General features: G+C 37.3%; 2 protein-coding genes and 1 non-coding gene across 4 annotated transcripts; 2 read left to right on the plus strand and 1 right to left on the minus strand.

Moving 5' to 3' along the window:
* The first annotated feature begins 3,964 nt into the window (after nt 1-3,964).
* LOC147944262 (small nucleolar RNA R71) lies at nt 3,965-4,071 on the plus strand. The gene has a single exon (XR_015558618.1). It is a non-coding gene; the product is annotated as a small nucleolar RNA R71 (small nucleolar RNA).
* Nucleotides 4,072-5,990: 1,919 nt separating this feature from the next.
* Nucleotides 5,991-8,381, minus strand: LOC104758091 (protein CONTINUOUS VASCULAR RING 1-like). Of its 2 annotated transcripts, XR_015557457.1 has the most exons (4): nt 7,734-8,381; nt 7,253-7,305; nt 6,778-7,140; nt 5,991-6,680 (listed from the first exon to the last, which is right to left on the minus strand). XR_015557457.1 is itself a non-coding variant. In XM_087450678.1 (3 exons), exons 1-3 carry the CDS (start codon nt 7,899-7,901, stop codon nt 6,477-6,479), a joined length of 225 nt encoding a protein of 74 aa, XP_087306804.1. In that variant the 5' UTR covers nt 7,902-8,270; the 3' UTR covers nt 5,991-6,476. The 2 variants fall into 2 exon arrangements, 1 of the variants encoding a protein (XP_087306804.1); XM_087450678.1 differs by lacking the exon at nt 6,778-7,140 and having other exon boundaries at nt 5,991-6,480; nt 7,734-8,270.
* A 5,776-nt stretch (nt 8,382-14,157) lies between these two features.
* LOC147944263 (uncharacterized) lies at nt 14,158-16,022 on the plus strand. Its single transcript, XM_087512520.1, has 4 exons — nt 14,158-14,355; nt 14,566-15,001; nt 15,122-15,438; nt 15,555-16,022. The coding sequence occupies exons 1-4, from the start codon at nt 14,158-14,160 to the stop codon at nt 16,020-16,022; spliced, it is 1,419 nt and encodes a 472-aa protein (XP_087368646.1).
* Nucleotides 16,023-19,910: the final 3,888 nt, after the last annotated feature.

Here is a 19,910-nt window from a genome sequence, read left to right on the forward strand (position 1 = left end):
ACCGGGTTTGTAATCTCTTAGTTGACCGTATCAAGAGGAGAGCCAACCTTCTTGTGTCGTCGCATCAAACCACCTCTATTCCATCGCCCATCTCTTTCGTCCCACCGTCCCAACCTCGAGTTCTCTTCCGCCAGCTCTCGAGTCTATCATCGATTTCACTTCGCCAGCCTCGAGTTCTTTACCATCAGTCCTCGAGACTTCCCAGTACCATCTCGCGTCGTTTCCACCTCCGTTTCCCACCGAGTCCTGCCATTAGCCGTATCCGCTCAGCCGCGTCCGTACGTTCCGAGAAGGCTTCCCGACCGTTTTCACAAACCGTTCGTTGGAACCTCCTCAACTCTCGTTTCTGTCGTTTGAATCCTCTCTGGATTCGAATCCTTGATGCTTGGCCGAGGAAAGTCCCACCGATTCTGACTTGACCGAAGACACACTCCTCCATCGATCCATAGCCGCGTCGACGGGTCACATCACCAATGGTTTCCCACACAGCATAAAACTCATCTCTTGGAACCATCAAACTCCTATTGCTCCCAAACTCAAAACCAAACACATTTGCTACCTCTTTCATTGAAATCTCATGCTTCTTCCCTTTGATAGTGAAAGAGATGTGACCAGCTCCATGTTCAGCAGTCTTTCTTGCATATGTATGCAGCTTGACAGTAGCTAGGAACTCACAGCTTTCCTCCTTGTAGCCTTCCATGCACAGCCCCATGAACTTGGTGAGATTGCTCTTCTCAAAGAGGTATTCCACATCCTCATCAATGGCAAGCTTCTCCATGGTCTCCTTGTGAGGATACCTAGTTCCCAAGAACTCCATCCTCATGAATGCATTATAAATCTGCCTCTTTGACAGCCCACAAGACTCAGCTTCTCCATCATCCATCAATTCTTCTTCTTCACTCTCCTCCTCACTTTCACTTTCAATCTCTTCTTGCTCAACTTCAACAGCTGGCCTCTTCCCTTTGGCATTGTGTCTCCTCATAAACTCATTGAGAGTAGGCTCTCTTTCCTCCTCACTCTCAGTCCTTTCAGGATCTTCCTCAACAGAGTCTCTCCTTGGATGCGGCATCTGGCTCGACCGACTGCTCGACCTGGCACTCGGTCGAGTGGTCGATCGAGTGGTCCGTCGAGTGACTCTCCCAGCTTCACCTCTTGATTCAAGGTCAGCATCACGACGTTCCATGGAGCTTGCAGCGGTTCGGTGAGACTTCTTGGTGATCTTGGAAGACATTTTCAAAAGAAACTGAAGAGAATAAACTCAAAGCTCAAAGTTAATAGGTTAGTGACCCAAAAACTTGAAAGAACAAAGCTTGAGCAAGAGATGAACTTTGAGAGAGATTTCAAAGCTTGAATTTAAGTGTTTTGAGCAAATGAGAGAATGTGAGAGGTTCAAGATCGTGCAAGGGCTATATAAAGAAGCCAAGGGGACAAGGAGACAAGGGTGGAGCGTCCATACCATTCAAATTTGAATTGGGAATCTTTGACTTGCTTTTGACTGTAGCTCGACCCCACACTCGACCAACACGTGGTCGAGCTCCTTGACCAATTTTGAAATTTCAAAATTTTTCTCCTTGTTCTTCCCTCCACTCGATCGTCCTAACGGTTTGAAGATGAAATGGGCTTTAATTCATACCCAGCTCGGCCGAGTACCTCTCGTGGACTGGTCGAGTGGGCCTGCGAGTCTTCTTCTCCAAGTCCACATCTCTCCTTAACCAACTACATTCTCACCTAAAGCCTGTCCAACAAAATACATAAAAGAAAACACATCAAAACTACTAAGAATTTAAACCATATTTACAAAAGATACCTTAGGGACTTCCTCCCTAGTGAGCTTGTTTAAAGTCACTAAGCTTGACTTTGGTTTCCTTCTTAACCTTGGTTTAGATACCAAGGAGGTGATGAAATCCTCCCTGGAACCTCTTGGTCACTGTGAAGTTGATCCTTGATCACATCACCCTTAGCACTCAGACCATATTTCTTCTTAAATTTGAGTCTAGGTCTTGCTTTCCTCAAAGACCTCTTGTTCAGTTTGACTTTGAGATCCTCAACCATACTAGACAGCTCTTGAACTGACCTCTTAAGCTCCTCAACAGAATCCTCTTGAAGTGGGAGCTCAGCCTTAGGGTCTCCTTCATCCTTAAAAACCTCATGATCAACTTTCTCCTTGATAGTGAAGGGTTGATCATCAATGGTAGGCAGGTTGGTTGGGTTATAGATGTTGAACTTCATGACTGTATCCTCAGCAATGTTCAAGGTCACAAGACTTTCCCTAACATCTATTACTGCTCCAACAGTGGCTAAAAATGGTCTCCCTAACAAGATTGGATCTTCAGGCTCCTTGTCCATCTCTATGACCACAAAATCAGTGTGAACCCTTGCCTTCCCTATCTTGAGTGGGACATTCTCCAACCTTCCAACTACCTCTCTATTTGTCCCATCAGCTAGGCACACATGGAGTTTAGTGGATTTGAAATCAGTTCTCCCAAGCTTTTGAGCTAAGGAGTATGGCATCACACTTGTTGAAGCTCCCAAATCACAAAGGCATTGATTGTAGTGGAGGTAACTGATTGTGCAAGGCAAGTAGAATGGCCCTGGGTCCTTAAGCTTAAGTGGGATGATCACTCCTCCAAGGTTCTCAAGATCCTTCTCATCTTGAGCTTGAGCCTTCTTTACTGATAAATCAAGCAAAAAATCTCTATAGAGAGGGTATGGTTTATACTGTTCCAAAGCAGGTCCTCTCTCCTCTTCTTGGTAGGCAATGATGATCTCTTGAATAGCCATCACTTCTTCCTTTTTCTCAACCAAAGCTTCTTCCCTCAAAACCCTTTCTTCCTCATGTTGCTTAGCCAACATCTCCTTTTTCTCAATGATTTCCCTTAACTCCTTGATCCTCTGTGCTTTGAAACGTCCAGGGAATGGCAGTGGGGGCTTGTAAGCAGGAGGAATGTACTTAGCAGGCTTGACAGCTTCGGAGTCCTCAGCTCGATCGACCACTCGAGCATGCACTCGGTCGAGTGGCTGCTCGAGCTCCTGGTCGAGTTCTCCTGCGAGTTCCTGTTGCTTTGCACAGATGTCACTTGGGGCTCCAGTAACTAATGAATTCCCCCAAACTTGGACTTCACTGTCCTCAGTGACGTCTTCCTCTTGAAATTGAATGGCTTTGGCTGAGAACTCCCTTGGATTTTGAACAGCTTTTCCAGGGAGTTGGTTGGGTTTTGGAGCTGAAGTAGATGCTATGTTACCCTCCATATACTTCACTCTTGAATTAAGACCCTCAAACTTCATATTCAGATCATTGTACTGTGATGTTAACCTTTGGTTCAACTCAGCAAACTGCTTGGCTTCCTCAATCTTTCCTTGTGATTGCCCAATCAACAATTGTTGCATCATAGCTCTTAAGTCTTGTCCTTGGCCTTGGTTAGTCTGAAACTCTGGTGGGGGACACAACTGAGGCTGGAACACTTGGTGTTGTTGTTTGGGGATGTAGGTTTGTTGCTGTTGAGGATGTTGAGGTGGATAGACTTGGTCTTGAGGATTAGCCACATTGGTACTCCTATAAGATAGGTTGTTGTTCTTGAAACCTCCTTGGTTGTAGCCTTTGAATCCTCCTTGATTCTGCATGTAGCACAACTCAGCAAACTCAGTCTCCCCCTCTTGAACTTGTGCTTCTTCTTCACCAATGAAATGAATAGACTTGGACTGGCTAAGAAGGATCTTGTCAAGCTTCTCATTGACCATCTTCAAGTCCTTCTTATACTTGTCCTCTTGATCAGTGGAGGAGCTCCTTATGGTCCTATCATAGTCCTCATTATAGTTGTCATCTGATTGAGCAAGATTCTCAACTAATTCCCAGCCTTCTTCCACATTCTTGTTGAGGAAGTTGCCATTAGAAGCTGTGTCAAGCAACATCCTTATCTTTGGAAGCACTCCTCTATACAAGGTACTCAATAGTGACTCATTGCTGAAACCATGATGAGGACATTGAGTCTGATATCCTTTGAATCTCTCCCATGCCTCACAAAAGGTCTCATTACTCCTTTGAGTAAATCCAGAGATGTCATTCCTCAGCCTTGCTGTCCTAGCATTGGAGAAGAATTTGGCTAAGAAAGCCTTCTTGCATGCATCCCAAGTAGTGATTGCACCAGTGGGGAGAGTCTTTTCCCATAAATGAGCCTTGTCCCCAAGTGAGAAAGGGAACAACCTCAGCTTAAAACCATCCTCACTTACACCATTGATCCTTGTAAGGCTGCATATTCTATCAAACTCATCAAGGTGATCAAGTGGGTCCTCCATTGGCAATCCATGAAATTTGTTGGCTTGAATCATGGAGATTAAGCCACTCTTGATCTCAAAGTTGTTGTTGGCAACAGTTGGAGGCACAATTCCAGCCCTTTGGTTGTGAGTGTTAGGTGCATCTCCAGCACCAATGTTCCTTGGTCTCTGAACCTGATCCTGATGATCCATTGCTACTATAACCTCTTGTTGTTCCTGAACAACTCTCCTTTGCTTAGTTCCCAAACCCTTTGTCACCTTGTGGGTGTTGTCAATGTGCTTGAGAAGATGGTCCTTTCCTTTAGACCTTGTGTGCATCAACTAACACAAACGATTTTTCCCAGGCATGCGACTGAGCACAGGCTCTTGTTGGTGATCAAGTCGACTGGAAACTGATGGTTATAGAGATCCGGCGTCTGGCTCGAGCAGGTGCTCGATCACTACTCGGTCGAGTGGTGGTCGAGTTGATGGTCGAGTGGTACCTGAAATGGAACTTCAACCCAGAAACAGAAGATTCAAGTGTATAAACGAACTTAATCTTAGACTAATATGGATCCTAAATGTCACAAAAACACACTCAAATGGGCAACGGCGCCAAATTGAAACAAGTTTTTCTTATGTGTTTGGTGAATGATGGTGGATGTATGCAAAGATGATATATGAATGGAATGATGGATGGGTGTTTCAATTCCCCTTTATGCTATTGCAGTACAAGAGGTATCAATCCTAAATGAGTGTTTGTGAACAGATAAGATGTGCATATGAATCTAAGTTAAGGCAAATGTAATGATTGTTTGTCACTAACAATCCTAAGATGGAAATGTAAAGATGCAGAAAGTAAACTACAAGAGCCAAGAACTAAATGCAAATGAAACTGAATGATTGAAACTGTAATGAAGCAAGAACAGAAATAGAAACTACTACTAATGAACTAATGCAAGACAATTAATGAACTGAAAACTAAATGTATGCAACTGGAATGAAACAAGAATGAAACAAGACAAGCACAAATCATAAACCAGAGTTCTGGGGATGAACTCGAGCAAGCACTCGACCGAGTGTAGGTCGAGTGGGAGGTCGAGCTAGTTCAATCCAGAAAACAGAGCAACACAACAAAAACAGAGCAACACTAAAACCAATCAAACAACAAGCAAGCTACAAGATTAAGACTTAGAAATCAATAAACAAAGAAGGTTCCTGAGGATGGATTCATGGGAAGAACTAATCATTGTGGTCATCTAACTTGGTCAACAAAACTCAAGCAAACTTTGAGCTAACCTCTAGACATATAAATCTAAGACAAGTTTCTCCCACTCTCATGGTCAAGAAACAATCAAACCTATGCAATTCTAGACTTGTTCTCACACAGTAAAGAATCTACACAAGCAGGCATTAAGCAATACATCTCAAACCAAACAAGACCTCTAATCTCTTAGCAAGCCTAATGGTAAGCTCTAGATCTAGCCTTATCTATGCTCCTTAAACATTGGTGTGATGCTAAGGAGCTTGAGATCAGATCCTAACCTCTCAGTTCAAGATCAGCCTTAAGAACATCTAGCCTAGAAGAGATCTACAACAATCAAGCTTGACCAAATCACATAAACCACAAGATGAATCCTTCCTAACCCATCCTCAAGATCCTAAGAAGACTACTCACAACAAGACATGATGAAATAAATCAAAAACCCAGAAAATATTGAAACTTGCATTATTAGAAAGATAAAACTGAGATCTTTAATATTAATCAAAGGATGAAACTCAAATTCTCAATATTAAGAAAGTTATTGAACCAACAATATTGAAGAATCTAAGAGTTTTCTTAAAGAAGTACAAAATCTAATAAAATGCAAAAGGAATAATGCTAAAAAAGGTAAAAACTAGGTTTTTGGGAATATCTAAAAGTCTGGACGCTTTGGTGGCTGCAGGTACAAGGTCTTATATAGTGGGGAAGTGGAAGCCCTAAAAATAGAAAAAGTCAAAGTGGTCAACGGCTCGGTCAACTCGACCTGTGCTCGGTCGAGCTAGGGGTCGAGCTGGCTTCTCACGTGCAATCTCCACTTGGTCGAGTCCTCCTCAGCACACGGTCGAGTGTCTGGTCGAGTTGGACTCTAGACCTTGGTTCTTCAGCCTTAACTCCCTTGTTTCCTCCTCAAGATTGCTTCACATCTCTTCTCCATTGCTTCCATGCTCCTTGAGCTCCAAAATCACCTGTTTATGCATGAAAAGATGCAAATGAAATGCAACTAAACCCTAATGCATGATTAGTGCTAAAGCTACACAATAATGGCCTAAATGGATAGAAAAATATGCAAAAGATGTGAATAAACTAAGGGAAAACAAGGCAAAATATATGAACATCAGGTATGATGAATGTAAGAAGGCAGCTTCTAGTTTTCCGTAGCAGAGTCCTGCAGACAGAAATGCAAATCAAGAACATCGGTATGCTTACAGACAGGTATCAAGAAAAAACATTTTATCTTCAAATGGAGAAGCAAGATTTTAAACCTTTTTTGAAAACAAGGCCTGTAAGAGCAGCGAAAAGGGGACCAACAAACCAAACAGCAGTAGGATGATCAACGACATACTGAACCAAGTTATCACCGGCTGGTCTAGCAAGGGCTGCGTAAGTGGCCAAGGAACCAACAAAACCAAGTGCCCATAAAGCTTAAAGAGTCCTCTTAATCTCCGTAACATAAATATGAATAAGAAACAGAGATAGCCCTAAACCACTAGCACCAACGAAGTAAAACAAATCATGGTTTTGTTTGATTATTTCACTTAACCAAGAGTCTCCTGGTAAAAATGCAGCAGTAGAACAGCTACAAAAGATGCAGCAGCAATGACTAGTCCTGATCTGTACAGAAGAACCTAAAATAGCAAAAGGGGTCAATCTACGTTTGGTAAAGTCACAAGCTTTCGTCAAATCTACGTTTGGTCAATCTACGTTTGATATAATTCACAAATTTCAACTCTTGCTTACCAGCCTGTCATGAACTTCTTGGACGCCCAACCCCTAATGAACAAGCTTAAGGTCTGCAGAAAATAGCCAAAGCATCAGACCACAATGCTCTATATGTATTATATCTGCTTGAAAACATGAATGACCATAAACATCACAAGACTCAAGAATTGGCAGATCCTAACAAAAACACTAGGAATGCAAATTCATACTTGACTCAATCCGGAAAGGTCAAATTTTTACAAGCTTCTGCATAATAAAGATCAAAGTTTGGCTAGTTCACACAAGTTCCAGGAAAGTGTTCTAGTGATAGAATGAATCTAGGGTAAAACAAGTTCCAAGATTCTGAACCAAGGGGAAACAGAATCGCCCAAATCTGTGAAGACTAAATCTTGAAAGGAACTAAGAGCTTAGTATAAATCGAATTCAACTGTTAATTTAGCATAAATCTTGAAACGAGAAAACAAAGAACAAGATTCTAGATCAGGAGATGAAACTAGACCTCGTGGCTGGATTGATGCGAAGAAGAAGAGGAAGAGGAAGAGGAAGCAGAAGAAGAAGAAGGCTTCGAAGAAGGACCATCGTCTTTGTCGCCAGAATCAGCGACGGGAACAAGCTCTCGATCTCTTTCTCGATTGGCCATCACAACCACCGGCTTCTCGTCTCCCATCGCCGTTGAAAATCAGGCGATAAGGAAATCAAGTCGGAGAGAGAGAAATGCCGGTGACCAGTGAACAAGCGGAGAGGGAAAAGGTTGAGACTTTTTTGCCGGCGACTGTTCTTTCTTCCGAGCACAAAAAAAAAGAAGTGGCTAAGCTAACTCCAACTTGAAGCTCTCTGTCGTTTTTAGTTTTTTCTCTCCTGATCTAAAAACGGATGCTACATTACCCAAATTACTTAATGATTAATAACTAGTTGTGAACCAAAAAGATTGAAACTTTATTTGGTGGAGAAGTGAAGCTTCTTTTCTTGCATCGTAAAGGAATTTATCCAGCAGTCCATTCTTTTCTTGCAGAATCAGAGTAAAGGAGGATTTGACAAAAATCAAACAAACATCAATTCAAAAAGAAATAAAAACAAAAACAGGAAAACAAGAGCAAGAACATAAAATCTCAAGTTTTTTTTGACCAAATTTAATTATAAATGGCATAAACCGTAATAAAACACACAATTCAGGTATAAAAGTAATTTGCAAACTTTTATGTGTTATTTGAGTAAGTTGGAAATCTCAATGTATTAGTCTAGTAATAAACCTACTTTTATGTAATATTCTAGGTAATTTCCTTTTATTTTATTTACAAATTGTTTGGAATTTTCATATAATATTAATAATTAATAAAATGCATATTTTTCTGTATATGTTGTGATTTGAATTTTTTAAAACGAAGATATATTACTCAATGTATGAAAATGTGTGTTTTATTTTCCACATTGGTGGGTTGGTAAAACTAAATTTATATAGATGATAAATTAATAATTTTTATTTGCTCACAATTATAATATTAAAATTACTATTTTATATTTCACAAAATAATGATGCAAATACAACAAATAAACAATATAAAACTGTAATAATACGTCAAAAATAAAATACTCTAATATTCTGAAATAATTAGTATTCAAATAGACTAATACATAACAATTAAAAATAAATATTATCTCAAACAAAATATTTTTTTTAAAAAAATAAAACAATAATTTTTATTATTATAAATTTTTAAAAAATTGTTGATATGTGATTTAAACACGGAATATATCCTAGTATCTACTTTAAGCAAGCCCACCACCATGTGCTCTTATTTAATATTATTGGTTCTGGTTTTTCTATCACTTGTATATTTATTGTTTCGTTACCGACCACCATGTGTTTTTATTACTTTTTCCAATTGATGACCCGAGAGTTGCCCGACTAAAGGAATTCGTAACTGTATTTTTTAAAGTTGTTACCGACCACTATACAAAAACTTTTTAAAATAATCTTAATATATGAATTATTTAATTGCTATTAATAAATGACTTAGTTGAAAACAGTAATAACATAATTAAGTTTGTGCATACTAAAAATGCAACATTTAAACAAGAGGATGAACTACTTCAGAAGGACAGAGCACCGATACAAAAACAGAGTACAAAGATATTTATGTCAGCCATTAATAAAGAAGGAGCCAGGGGCTAGAGATTTAGCAGGCACTAGAAGCATCTAGAAGATTAGAAAGCCTCACGTTTACAATGAGAATGTAAACGTGAAAAAAAAGTATAATTTCCTATTACACCTAGAAAAAGGAAATTATACAAATCCTATTAAGATTAGAATAGGAAGTTTGCTTGTTGTATGGCATAAACCTAGTTCTATTAATCCAATGATATTTCTATAACAAACTTGTAAACAGATTTTCTATCAATCAAAATGAAGTTTTTGAGAAATTCTTATTTCATCATTCATATCTATAGTTCTTACACTTTCACATACTTTGATTGATTATAAATGTACATAGAAATACCATTGGATTATTTACAAAAATACCTTTTCATACATTTTTGTAAAAAATATCTTTTTTTGTTCTCCATTTTCAATAATACATTTTCCTAATTTACGAAATGATTAATTTCTAAACTTTAAATACTAAACTCTATCCCCGTAAAACTATACTCTAAATATAAAATAGAAAACCAAAACTTAGAAAAAAATATACAAATCCATTTAACAAATTGTAATTGTGTAAAAGATGATATAAATGAAAGTAGCCAAAGAGTGTCATTTTGACACATTTCACATAAACTAAGAAAAATATGAATTATATATGTTTGTCCATATTTAATAAATGGTTAATGACTTAAATCCAATGAAAATAGTTTTGGATTTAAGGATTAAAAAAAAAGTTTAGCGTTAAACACTCATTGGAAATGTAAAATGATATTTTTTGTGAAACAAAAAAAAATTATTTAAAATGACACTCTGTGTGAAACTGAGAAAGTATTTTTAACGAATTTTCAATATCAATTGAAAAAATATGATATAAAATAATTCTCTATTTTTATTAAAACATACATAAACCAGTACCATATGAATGTGCTTCAATACAAACGTACAATACTCTCCCTTTTTCTGTAAAAATTTATTCTTTTTAAGTCGTTGCTTTGCTTAATTCATTTGTATTTCTTGGTTGATTTTTTATATTTAACTATATCTTATTATTCATAAAAGATAAGTAACATGTGGAACAAATCCCAATAGGAATATAAAGAAATCATTATTATATAAAAAGAAAAAATTTGTTGTTGCTGTCATTCGATAATTAGAATTCTAAATGGTTTAGTTTTAGCTAGAAACTTAGGTTTCAATTTTACATGTAGATGTTTGTTAGTGTTTTCAATGTTTTAATCAGTATTAGATATTATTTAGTAATCCTTATTTTTGTGTTCATGATATCTTATAGATTTAAAATCAACTTTAAATAAGATATATTGGTGATTTTTTTTTATTAAAAATAAGGGGGAAAATCTAAAGGAAAACTATTATAAAAAGTTAAACTAATGTTGTAAAGCTTTTCATACAGTTGAATGTTCAGTAACAAAAATATTATTAGCATCCCCTATATAATAAAACGAAAGTACACAACTTTTTTTGTATACTATATAATTTTTATAAATTGGTTATAAATTAACTGGTCAATATACACTAATATCCCAAAGGATCCTCTAAAAGAAAATATTTCAATAATTTATACAATTTCCAAAATAAAATCTTTAGTATTCCATGTATTGTTACAAAATATATACTGCTAGGCATAAAAAGGAATAAAATCTTGGCAATTTATCACACTTAATCATGATTTCCGGGATCCAGTTAAAAATAAAATATTACTTAAATACAGGTCATATTAAAACACTTTCACCAAACATGTTCAAAAATTAAAATTAAAACAAACAACAAACATAATCATATCTCATACATAAAATTACAAAATTAACAATATAAAACTTACAAAATAGATATTTTTTCAAGCTATCATATCTAGCATATAATTTTATTGCATAATATTTTATCCAAAAAAACTTTCAAAAACAATTATATAAATTATATTTTATTCAAAAATTATAATATAAATAAAAACATTTTAACTCGTGCTCTAGCACGGGTCCTAATCTAGTAACTTTTAATATTTTGAATGACAATATTTTTGTTTAAACTGGTCAAAGTATATCGTTCATGTAATCTTTATTTCTTATGTAACTTTAAAAAAAGTATTTATAACCGTTTCTTTATTTTATAATTATTTTTTCATACATATCATAATTCATATGCCATTAAAATTTATTTATAACAGTTTAATGTTTTGGAAATAAATTTATTGGTTTGTAACATCTTAATTTTGTTCTCCATATTTTTGATGCATAAAAAATCAAATCATCTGTGTCATATATGAATTGTATTCTCCACATTATATTGATTTGAATAAGTATGCAAAATATGGAAAAAAATATATTGAAAACTTAAAAATATAGGAAAAATATTAATAAATTAATTTATATTTGGGTTAGGAAGTGGAGATATTATTAAATTATGGTAAATTGATGTGAATGATTAGAAACATATATATACAATAAAACCTCTATAAATTAATAATGTTGAGACGAAGACATTTTATTAATTTATAGTGATATTAATTTTTCTATAAAATAATTATTATTATTTTATAGTGTAAATTAATAATTATTAATTTATAGATATATTTTTTATTTTAAAAATTTTTAAAATTATAAATTGAGAATATTTTAGCAAAATAAGATTAGATTTCCGGATGTTGTAAATTTTATTGTTTAGGAATTGAACTTGTAATATTTAGAAAACATTATTTACAATTAATTACAAATACTATAGACAAATTGACTTATACACATGACATACATAAATTCAATTTTATGAATAATAATATCAATTGTCCTATTTTAATAGTCTGTCAAATTATCAAATTGTAAATGATGAATATCTAAAAATTGAAAACTTAAAAAATTTAACTATTTTTATGACATGTTATAGAATATTTTAGAGATATAGTTATAGTTTGAAAATACAACATTACAACTGTTCTATATAAATGCGCTTTAGGAGAAACATACATTATTATATCAGTGTATATATATATATGAGTAAAGTTACATGATTATTAATTTAGGGTGAGTTACTAGAATATTACATAAAAGCTTCTTTTTTACAAAAGTAACACACAATTGTTGGTAATTACTAGAATAAACTCTGTACCCTTAATACCCCTGAAACCAGTGTTGGGAAAAAACGTAATTACGACTAATGCCATTAGTAAAAAAAAAACATTGGAAGTTGGGACTAAGTCTACCGATCCTTTGATGGTAGATTTATACATGTGGACTGATTAAAGGTGTACGTCAGATATTTTTGGTACACTTAGTTGTAGTGCTGGTACACTTTGCCGTCGACGTAGATGGTACACTTAGTTGTAGTGTTGGTACACTTATCGGTCGACGTATATGAAATCGATTCGTTAGATTAAGTTGGTAGAGGAATTTCCCTTTGATGATAGACTTTTGTTTTTAGCGCGTGTAGCGGCAAACGTAAAAGGGTGGGAAGATATTTATGGTAGACTAATGGCCTGTTGCGACAGATTTATGCGACAGCCTTCTCTCCTTACAGATATTTTTGGTATACTTTGTTTGTTTTTTTAAATAGTTTTCGTAGTGTTGTGGTAGGCTTCTTGTCCGTGGTAGATTTAGTAAGCAAGATTGACAGCTGTAAAGTCTTACCAGAATAACACAAATTTGTTTGAGCTGGCAAAGACAGTCGAGCGTTGCGATAGACTTATTGGAAGAAGATCTAAACACCTTTCCTGTTCTTCCGATCTATGGTGTTCATGTAATAAAGTTTGTAGCAGATTCATCAATCATGTTCTGTTTGTCGGCCGGAGCAAATGTCTTTTTCCTACTCAGTTTCGTTAATCTTTCCTCTCGGTTCATCCATGGAAGAGCAAGATATCGTTTTGGCGTGTGGGAGGTGGAGGGTAGACAAAAAGCGATGGTTGTTTGATGTTGATACTAGCAAAGGGTGCAGGATTATAGTTGCCGATAAAGAAACAAAGTTTGAAGACTTTACTGCTATGGTGTACGATGACTTTGGTTTCTGTGAAAGAACTTCCGCCATAAAGTTGAGCTATATGTTAGATAGATATAAAAAAAGCGGATGTTATATGCCACCGGTGATTGTTTTGAATGGTCGGCAGTTTCAAAACTTTCTCAAACAGCATAGGAGTGAACTCATCCGGCTATGCGTTGAGATCCAAGCTAAATCTGGTGAAACCTTGTTCGAGGAAGTTAAACCGAAAACCCCAGAACCAACACCCAAGACCCCAGAAATCGTTGTAGATGATTTCGTAGGCATGGCAGAGGAAATGGGACAGAAAGATGATGAGTACGAGAGTCAGAAGGAAGACGGTGAAGATAATGTAGGAAATGATGTAGATGAAGATGAAGCAGATGACGAGGACAACAATAGATTTGATTACTGTGACGACAGCGATGGTGCAAGTTCAGGGGATGAAGACTATCTGCTGTACTCCAACTTCGCCCCGGATGAAGCAGAGGAATCATTGGACGACGGACCTGGGGGTGGGTCTTGTATAGAGGAAAATGTGTGTAACACATAATCAAATAACCGTACCCGCAAGACTAACTCTACAGCTGATGCAATTGAGAAGGAGGTTCGCAAATTAGAAAACGGAGGTGGTGATATTGCTGTGGGGGATAAGTTTGATAGCAAAGAAACATTGGTGGCAAGGTTGAGGGTGCTGAGTGTATTAGATAAATATGATTACAATGTTCCATATTCAATGCCCATTTTGTTAATCGTTGAGTGTTGGGTAAAAGGTTGTAAATGGAGAATACGGGCTTCAACCATGGGTGATTCGCCGGTGTTTCATATTCGCAGATATTGTCGTGAACATACTTGCTCTGTTACGGAACGATATGGCCATAACCGTAATGCTAAACCACCAATCCTAGCTCAATTATACAAGGATTATGTTGGTGGTGTGGGAGGTTCTGTTGTGCCAAATCTTGTTGGGGATGGGCTCAACCTACGATATGGTGTACAGGTTGGCTACTGGAATACTTTAATATGTTTGTTTTATGGTTGGCTCTGTGTATGTGATGGTCTATAGGGTGTACAAACAGATCGTAGCTTAAGTTTGTTGGGTTTGTCAGAAATTAGTTGATTCTATGGCCTGCACTACACATATATATAATTCGATCTAGTTGATATTGTTTAGTGCTGATGTCTTTTACTGACCATTTTCATATAATAGCTTGGCTACTGGAAGGCACATCGTACACTTATAAAGGTGCGGGAGTATGTTAGGGGTACACCTGAAAGTGGATACGCTGAATTACCTGCATATTTATACAGGCTGAGGTCCTCTAATCCGGGGACCCTTACTAGACTAGTCGTTGATGCAGAAGACAGATTCAAGTATGTTTTCATTGCGATTGCTGGATGCATTAAGGGTTTCAGGTATATGCGTAAAGTTGTAGTTGTAGATGGAACCTTTTTGAAAGGTGAATTCAAAGGGACTCTTCTGATAGCGACAACACAAGATGGGAATTTTAATATTTTCCCTCTGGCGTATGCGGTTGTTGATACAGAGAACGACGTGTCGTGGGAATGGTTCTTTACTCAATTAAGTAGTGTAATTCCTGATGATGAAGAGCTTGCACTGATATCTGACCGGCATAAATCTATTGGTAAAGCTATCGCTAAAGTGTAGCCCTTGGCAAGTCGAGGAATCTGCACTTATCATCTTCACAAGAATATTATCCTAAGATTTAGTGGGAGCCAAACATTCTGGCTGGTAAAAAAAACAGTTGCAGCGTACCGTGTAGTTGATTTCGAAGAAATCTTCCAGCAAATTCAAGAAGCGAATCCGCAACTGCATGCTTACTTGGTGCATGCAGATGTAACCAAGTGGAGCAGGGCGCACTTTCCTGGTGATAGGTACAACTTCACCACGAGCAACATTGCAGAATCGCTAAACAAAGTACTGAATCCTACGAGAGCCTATCCCATTGTAGAGTTATTAGAAGCTGTTCGGAATATGTTGACACGTTGGTTTGCTACAAGGAGAAAACGAGCTGCCACAATGCCAACTTTACTCATCAAAGGAGTGGAGAACCTGTTACAGGTGTGACATTCATTAACATATCCATCGATATATAAGTTAACGAAAGGCTTGGAAAATGTTAGTGGATATGTTGTGTTGTTTTGGTTATATGAACTTACGCTTTCATTTACTCATAGGCACGTATTGAACATTCAAGGCGTCTAAAGGTTAAAGAAATTGATGAAGATCGATTTGAAGTAAGTGGTGGTACCTCAACGCATGTTGTCAATCTGAGGTATAAGAGGTGTTCATGTAGGCGTTTTGATCTAGAGAGGATGCCATGCGTACATGCTATCGCAGCCGCATATACGGCCAACGTATCAGTTATAAACCAGCACCATCCATACTTCCGCAGAGACAGCCTCTGCAGTGGGTATGCGGAGGCGATAATGCCGATAGATACATCCTACATCGTTCCTATTGATATTACACCGTCCAGATGTAAACCGCCTTTTGTTAGGAATCCTCCAGGAAGGCTGAAGATGACGAGGATGAAGTCTTTTGTCGAGGTTGCATTGGAGACGAAGCGACCCCGCAAACAGCATGTTTGTTCTCAGTGTCAACAGGTTGGCCACAACCATACAACATGTCCAGCTAATACGTAGTGCATGGGCGACAATAGACGTGTTATCTTTTCTTGGCGTGAGCATAATACTCTTTTTTCCTAAGTGCCAACATACTTTTTGTAATGATGGACCTTTTTAATTTATAAGCCCACATTGTTGTTTAACTATAATTGTTGGAGAAATTGTCTCCGGCTGCCCTAGTTGGGCCTATTACTCGTGTGGGCTTTTTAGAAATTTCAAGCAAACGGTTTCTTGCTTGAATAAGAAGCTTAGAAAAGCGAAATATATCTGTTTGTGTATTTTATATGGTTCATTAGAGAGGACATAATGCGAGGGAAGGATAGTGTTTACATGTACACTTATCGTAGATAACTATTGTTGTGTACACTAAATTTTATATTTTGTTGACAAAACATAACCATATATTATCCAGAATCAGCGTAACAATGGGTTCACTCAAAAGTACACACACACCAGGAAAAAAAAGTTAATAAATTGCATAGATCTGTGGCGGTTCTTTCAATATGCTAAACTCCCTGAGCTCTCCCTTTCGTCCATCTAGTTCCTTTATTCTCAAGGTACTGCATTCTCCCCTACGTGCTCCATTATATGTTCTATATAGTAACGTCCAGCGAATTCAGATCTGCGGTAAATATAGAAAGTGTATTAACGTATTTGACAGTAGCAAGAAATACAATTAGATAATTTAGTAGGAAAACAAACAGCTTACATCGCCTTGTGATGTTCCATTCCCTCGAAATATGGTTTTATATAGATTTGCGAAGAGGCGGTTGTGTTGACGAGGCAAGGAGCACCTACAGAACATTTATAAAATTAGATGTATATGGTTTCACAAGGCTAGTTTCCTTATCTGATCTATCAAATCGAACGTACCTTCGTAGCTTCCAACCTTCCAGAACCGCAAAATACAAAAGACGGGTTCGAATGTAAAAGTAAGATGACACCCGAGTGCTTCCCAAGCATTTATGAAGCGAGCAGCATAGTCATCTAGGGCACGACACTTGAGGGTTTCATTCCTACTGTTTTCTCATGTTAATATAGAACGGGAATAGGAAAAAACTTTAAATGCCAATGTATTGAAAATGTAGCACAAATCTCCTTTACCTCCCATTCAGTAGGGTGAGGACAACTTCATTGGCCGCATTTGCCCCCTCGAGCAATCTTCTATCTTCCACTCCAACTACACACCCACAGACATCTGATTTGGATAGACACATACTTTAAACGTTACGACCTATGTATTTTGATATGAAATTGGCTACTAACTTATTTATTTAGTATCAGGACTAAAAACTAGTAATGTGCACTAATATATCATTTAGCAAACGTTTTTTACCGTTGTTTCAAACGATTTGTGTAATTGAAAATTGAAGATAAGCGTACCGAATGATATGGGATGGGTAATTCTCCCTCGAGATATATCACCCAAATCCTCGAAACGGAAGTAGTGTTTTTGATTCACCGGTGAGAGCAGGCCCATCGTCGACTCATCAGTAAATTTGATTTGGAAAGGATGATGTGTATTCTCTCCCTAAGTGTTGGCTGGATGACCTTGAAATTCCTAATTTCATACCAATCACCATCATAGATATACTTCCTCATTTTCTTGTAGGTCCCTGGTAACAACTTCGTGCAAATATTTTACAAAGCAAAGTGGACTAACTCGTGTATCAGCAAGGAGCAGAACCCGCTTTTGAAAGAACTCAGTAACATACCACGAATTCAAGACATTCGCTTGGATAATCCAATTTGTTTTTCCTGGTCTAAGGTCAGCTATGGCATCAACTCTAAACTCCATGGTTTTTTTTGATAATTTCCTGTTACTCGTCTCTACCCTGGGTTTGGAAAGGAGACAGGGTGATGCTATTTAAATAAAACAAAACGTCGCCACTGGTAGTTGCGTCTTTCTACCGACTCCCCCTCTCTCCTTCTCTAATAAGCGCGACTCTTCGCTTTCTTTGTTTTTCTTTGGGTTTATATTTCAAATTTACTTTAATTCGTAGTGTACATACAGACAACTAATTTACGTTTTGTATGTGGTTTTACTTTATTTTCTTGTTGATGTATGCTTTTTCCCCCCAATACTTTCTTAATTACGTTATGGCGCCCACCCACTTCGACAAAATTGATTCAATGGTTGAAACGTAGAGTTATCCTAGTCACAATTTGGTTGAAACAACCCAAAATTTCATTGCCGGTCCAGCAACATTGGAGGCCCAATACGAAAAGAAATTGTATTGTTTTCTTTTAAATTGTTTTTCTCAGTAAGTCCGATGTAATTTTTTAATTTTTAAATGGGGCCTCAACTCCAACTCTTAAATTGAGGCCTTATTATTAAGAAAATAAACAAAAAATCCTTACCGAATGGGCTTACTAAAATTGAGGCTCGATACCTATGTATCATAGGGATGTGTACACATCCGACTTCACCAACCGAATGCACAGTTGTAACAAAACAATACATTACTCGTACAAAACGTAAGCACCCATGTACCCAAACACCCTTTGTTGTACATACACAATAGGCAGATATATCAATTGTGTATAGTTGTTTTGCAAGATAGAACAGTAAAAAAGGAAAGGATACAACATCAAGTGGTACATGCTTAAAAATAACTAGAAGAGAAAACCATGGAAACAAAAGGCCGGATTCAGTGCGCGTACACCCTATGACGTAGATATTAGTACGGTGTTTATAACAGAAGACATTTAGATGAAACGTTTAGGGCGAAACATCTAAAGAGATAATATAACTAAAGGATCTCGGGTATAGATTTCGCCAACCACCAAAGGCCGCAATTGTTGCACACCATGTCATAGTCTCGATACTTGAGAGAGTACAAACCATGCTCCAATAAACACAATTTAGCACATTCCGGAGAAGGAATCAAAGGGCAATCGGATAGACGAATGTATCCTTGTACGTGTTTTCTCGCGCCGTCTGATATCTACCCAGCAACATGAACAACTCCCTGCCCAAAATCCTTGTTTGAGTTGTATTTAGTTGGTAGTGGTATGCAAAAAACAGGTAAAGATAATGACCCGCCATGTCGAGGTTCCCATGTAACATAGAAAAAAACCCACATGCTAGTGTGGCATCATCTTCTGCGGGGACGTTACGAGTTAGAAGTGCAATACCTCCCTCAATGTCGCTTTCCTCGTCAACAACCCGGAGACCTTTGTAATAGATTGCCTTTTTGTTCCCAGCATCAAGGAATTTTTCGAAGATACGACGGTGCATCCCTTCCTCTTTTATTCTACGATTTCGATGATGTAATTTTTGGAACCAAGAAGGATGGCAAATAATGCTGGAGATGTTAGCATCCTTGAGAACTTGAGGCCTAAGCGCTGTTTTGACTCCTCGAGGTCCTGCCTTGACCATTGGAGCTAGGTAGTTCAAACCATCAACTGCGAGAAACCCGAAGATGATAATCAACATCTCATCTGGTAGATGAGGCATTTTTTGAGACGCAGATGCCATCTTGCTGTTATTTTTCAGTAGGAACTGCTACTTGTACAGAAGGGTGTTTGAAGAACTCAAAGTTCAGGTTGCACTCAGTGGGACTGGTAATTATAATTTATAGAACGCTAACGAGATACTTATTTAGCTAACACCCTACCCGTTTATTGTTGTAATGTGCCGAGACATACGTCACTTACTACTGTTTAATTAAAACTCGCTGAGATATAAATCACATCACGTTTATGGTAACACGACTTTGGAGGTAGGAGTTGTCACCTCGTCCAACCTACTGCTGTCATGTCTACCCTAAGTAGAGCCTAGCGGAATTTAAGAGAAATAATTGTCTAAGTAGTGTATAACGCATTTGACATCCGTTATTATGGTCGCGCCACGTACATACTAATACGAAATAGAAAAATCTGCGTCAGCGGATTTATTTATAT

Source organism: Camelina sativa, chromosome 5, assembly GCF_030686135.1.
Source record: "Camelina sativa cultivar CO46 ecotype springtype chromosome 5, ASM3068613v1".
Classification (NCBI taxonomy): domain Eukaryota; kingdom Viridiplantae; phylum Streptophyta; class Magnoliopsida; order Brassicales; family Brassicaceae; genus Camelina; species Camelina sativa.

What these genes read in the sequence shown, in the direction of transcription:
- LOC104758091 (XM_087450678.1), bottom strand. Translation starts at nt 7,901, where the DNA reads ATGGGAGACGAGAAGCCGGTGGTTGTGATGGCCAATCGAGAAAGAGAT. An exon ending in CGCATCAATCCAGCCACGAG is followed by an intron (nt 7,306 to 7,733) that starts GTCTAGTTTCAT and finishes TATTTTCTGCAG; the next exon opens with ACCTTAAGCTTGTTCATTAG.
- LOC147944263 (XM_087512520.1), top strand. Translation starts at nt 14,158, where the DNA reads ATGGGTGATTCGCCGGTGTTTCATATTCGCAGATATTGTCGTGAACAT. An exon ending in ACCTACGATATGGTGTACAG is followed by an intron (nt 14,356 to 14,565) that starts GTTGGCTACTGG and finishes TTCATATAATAG; the next exon opens with CTTGGCTACTGGAAGGCACA. An exon ending in GAGTGGAGAACCTGTTACAG is followed by an intron (nt 15,439 to 15,554) that starts GTGTGACATTCA and finishes ATTTACTCATAG; the next exon opens with GCACGTATTGAACATTCAAG.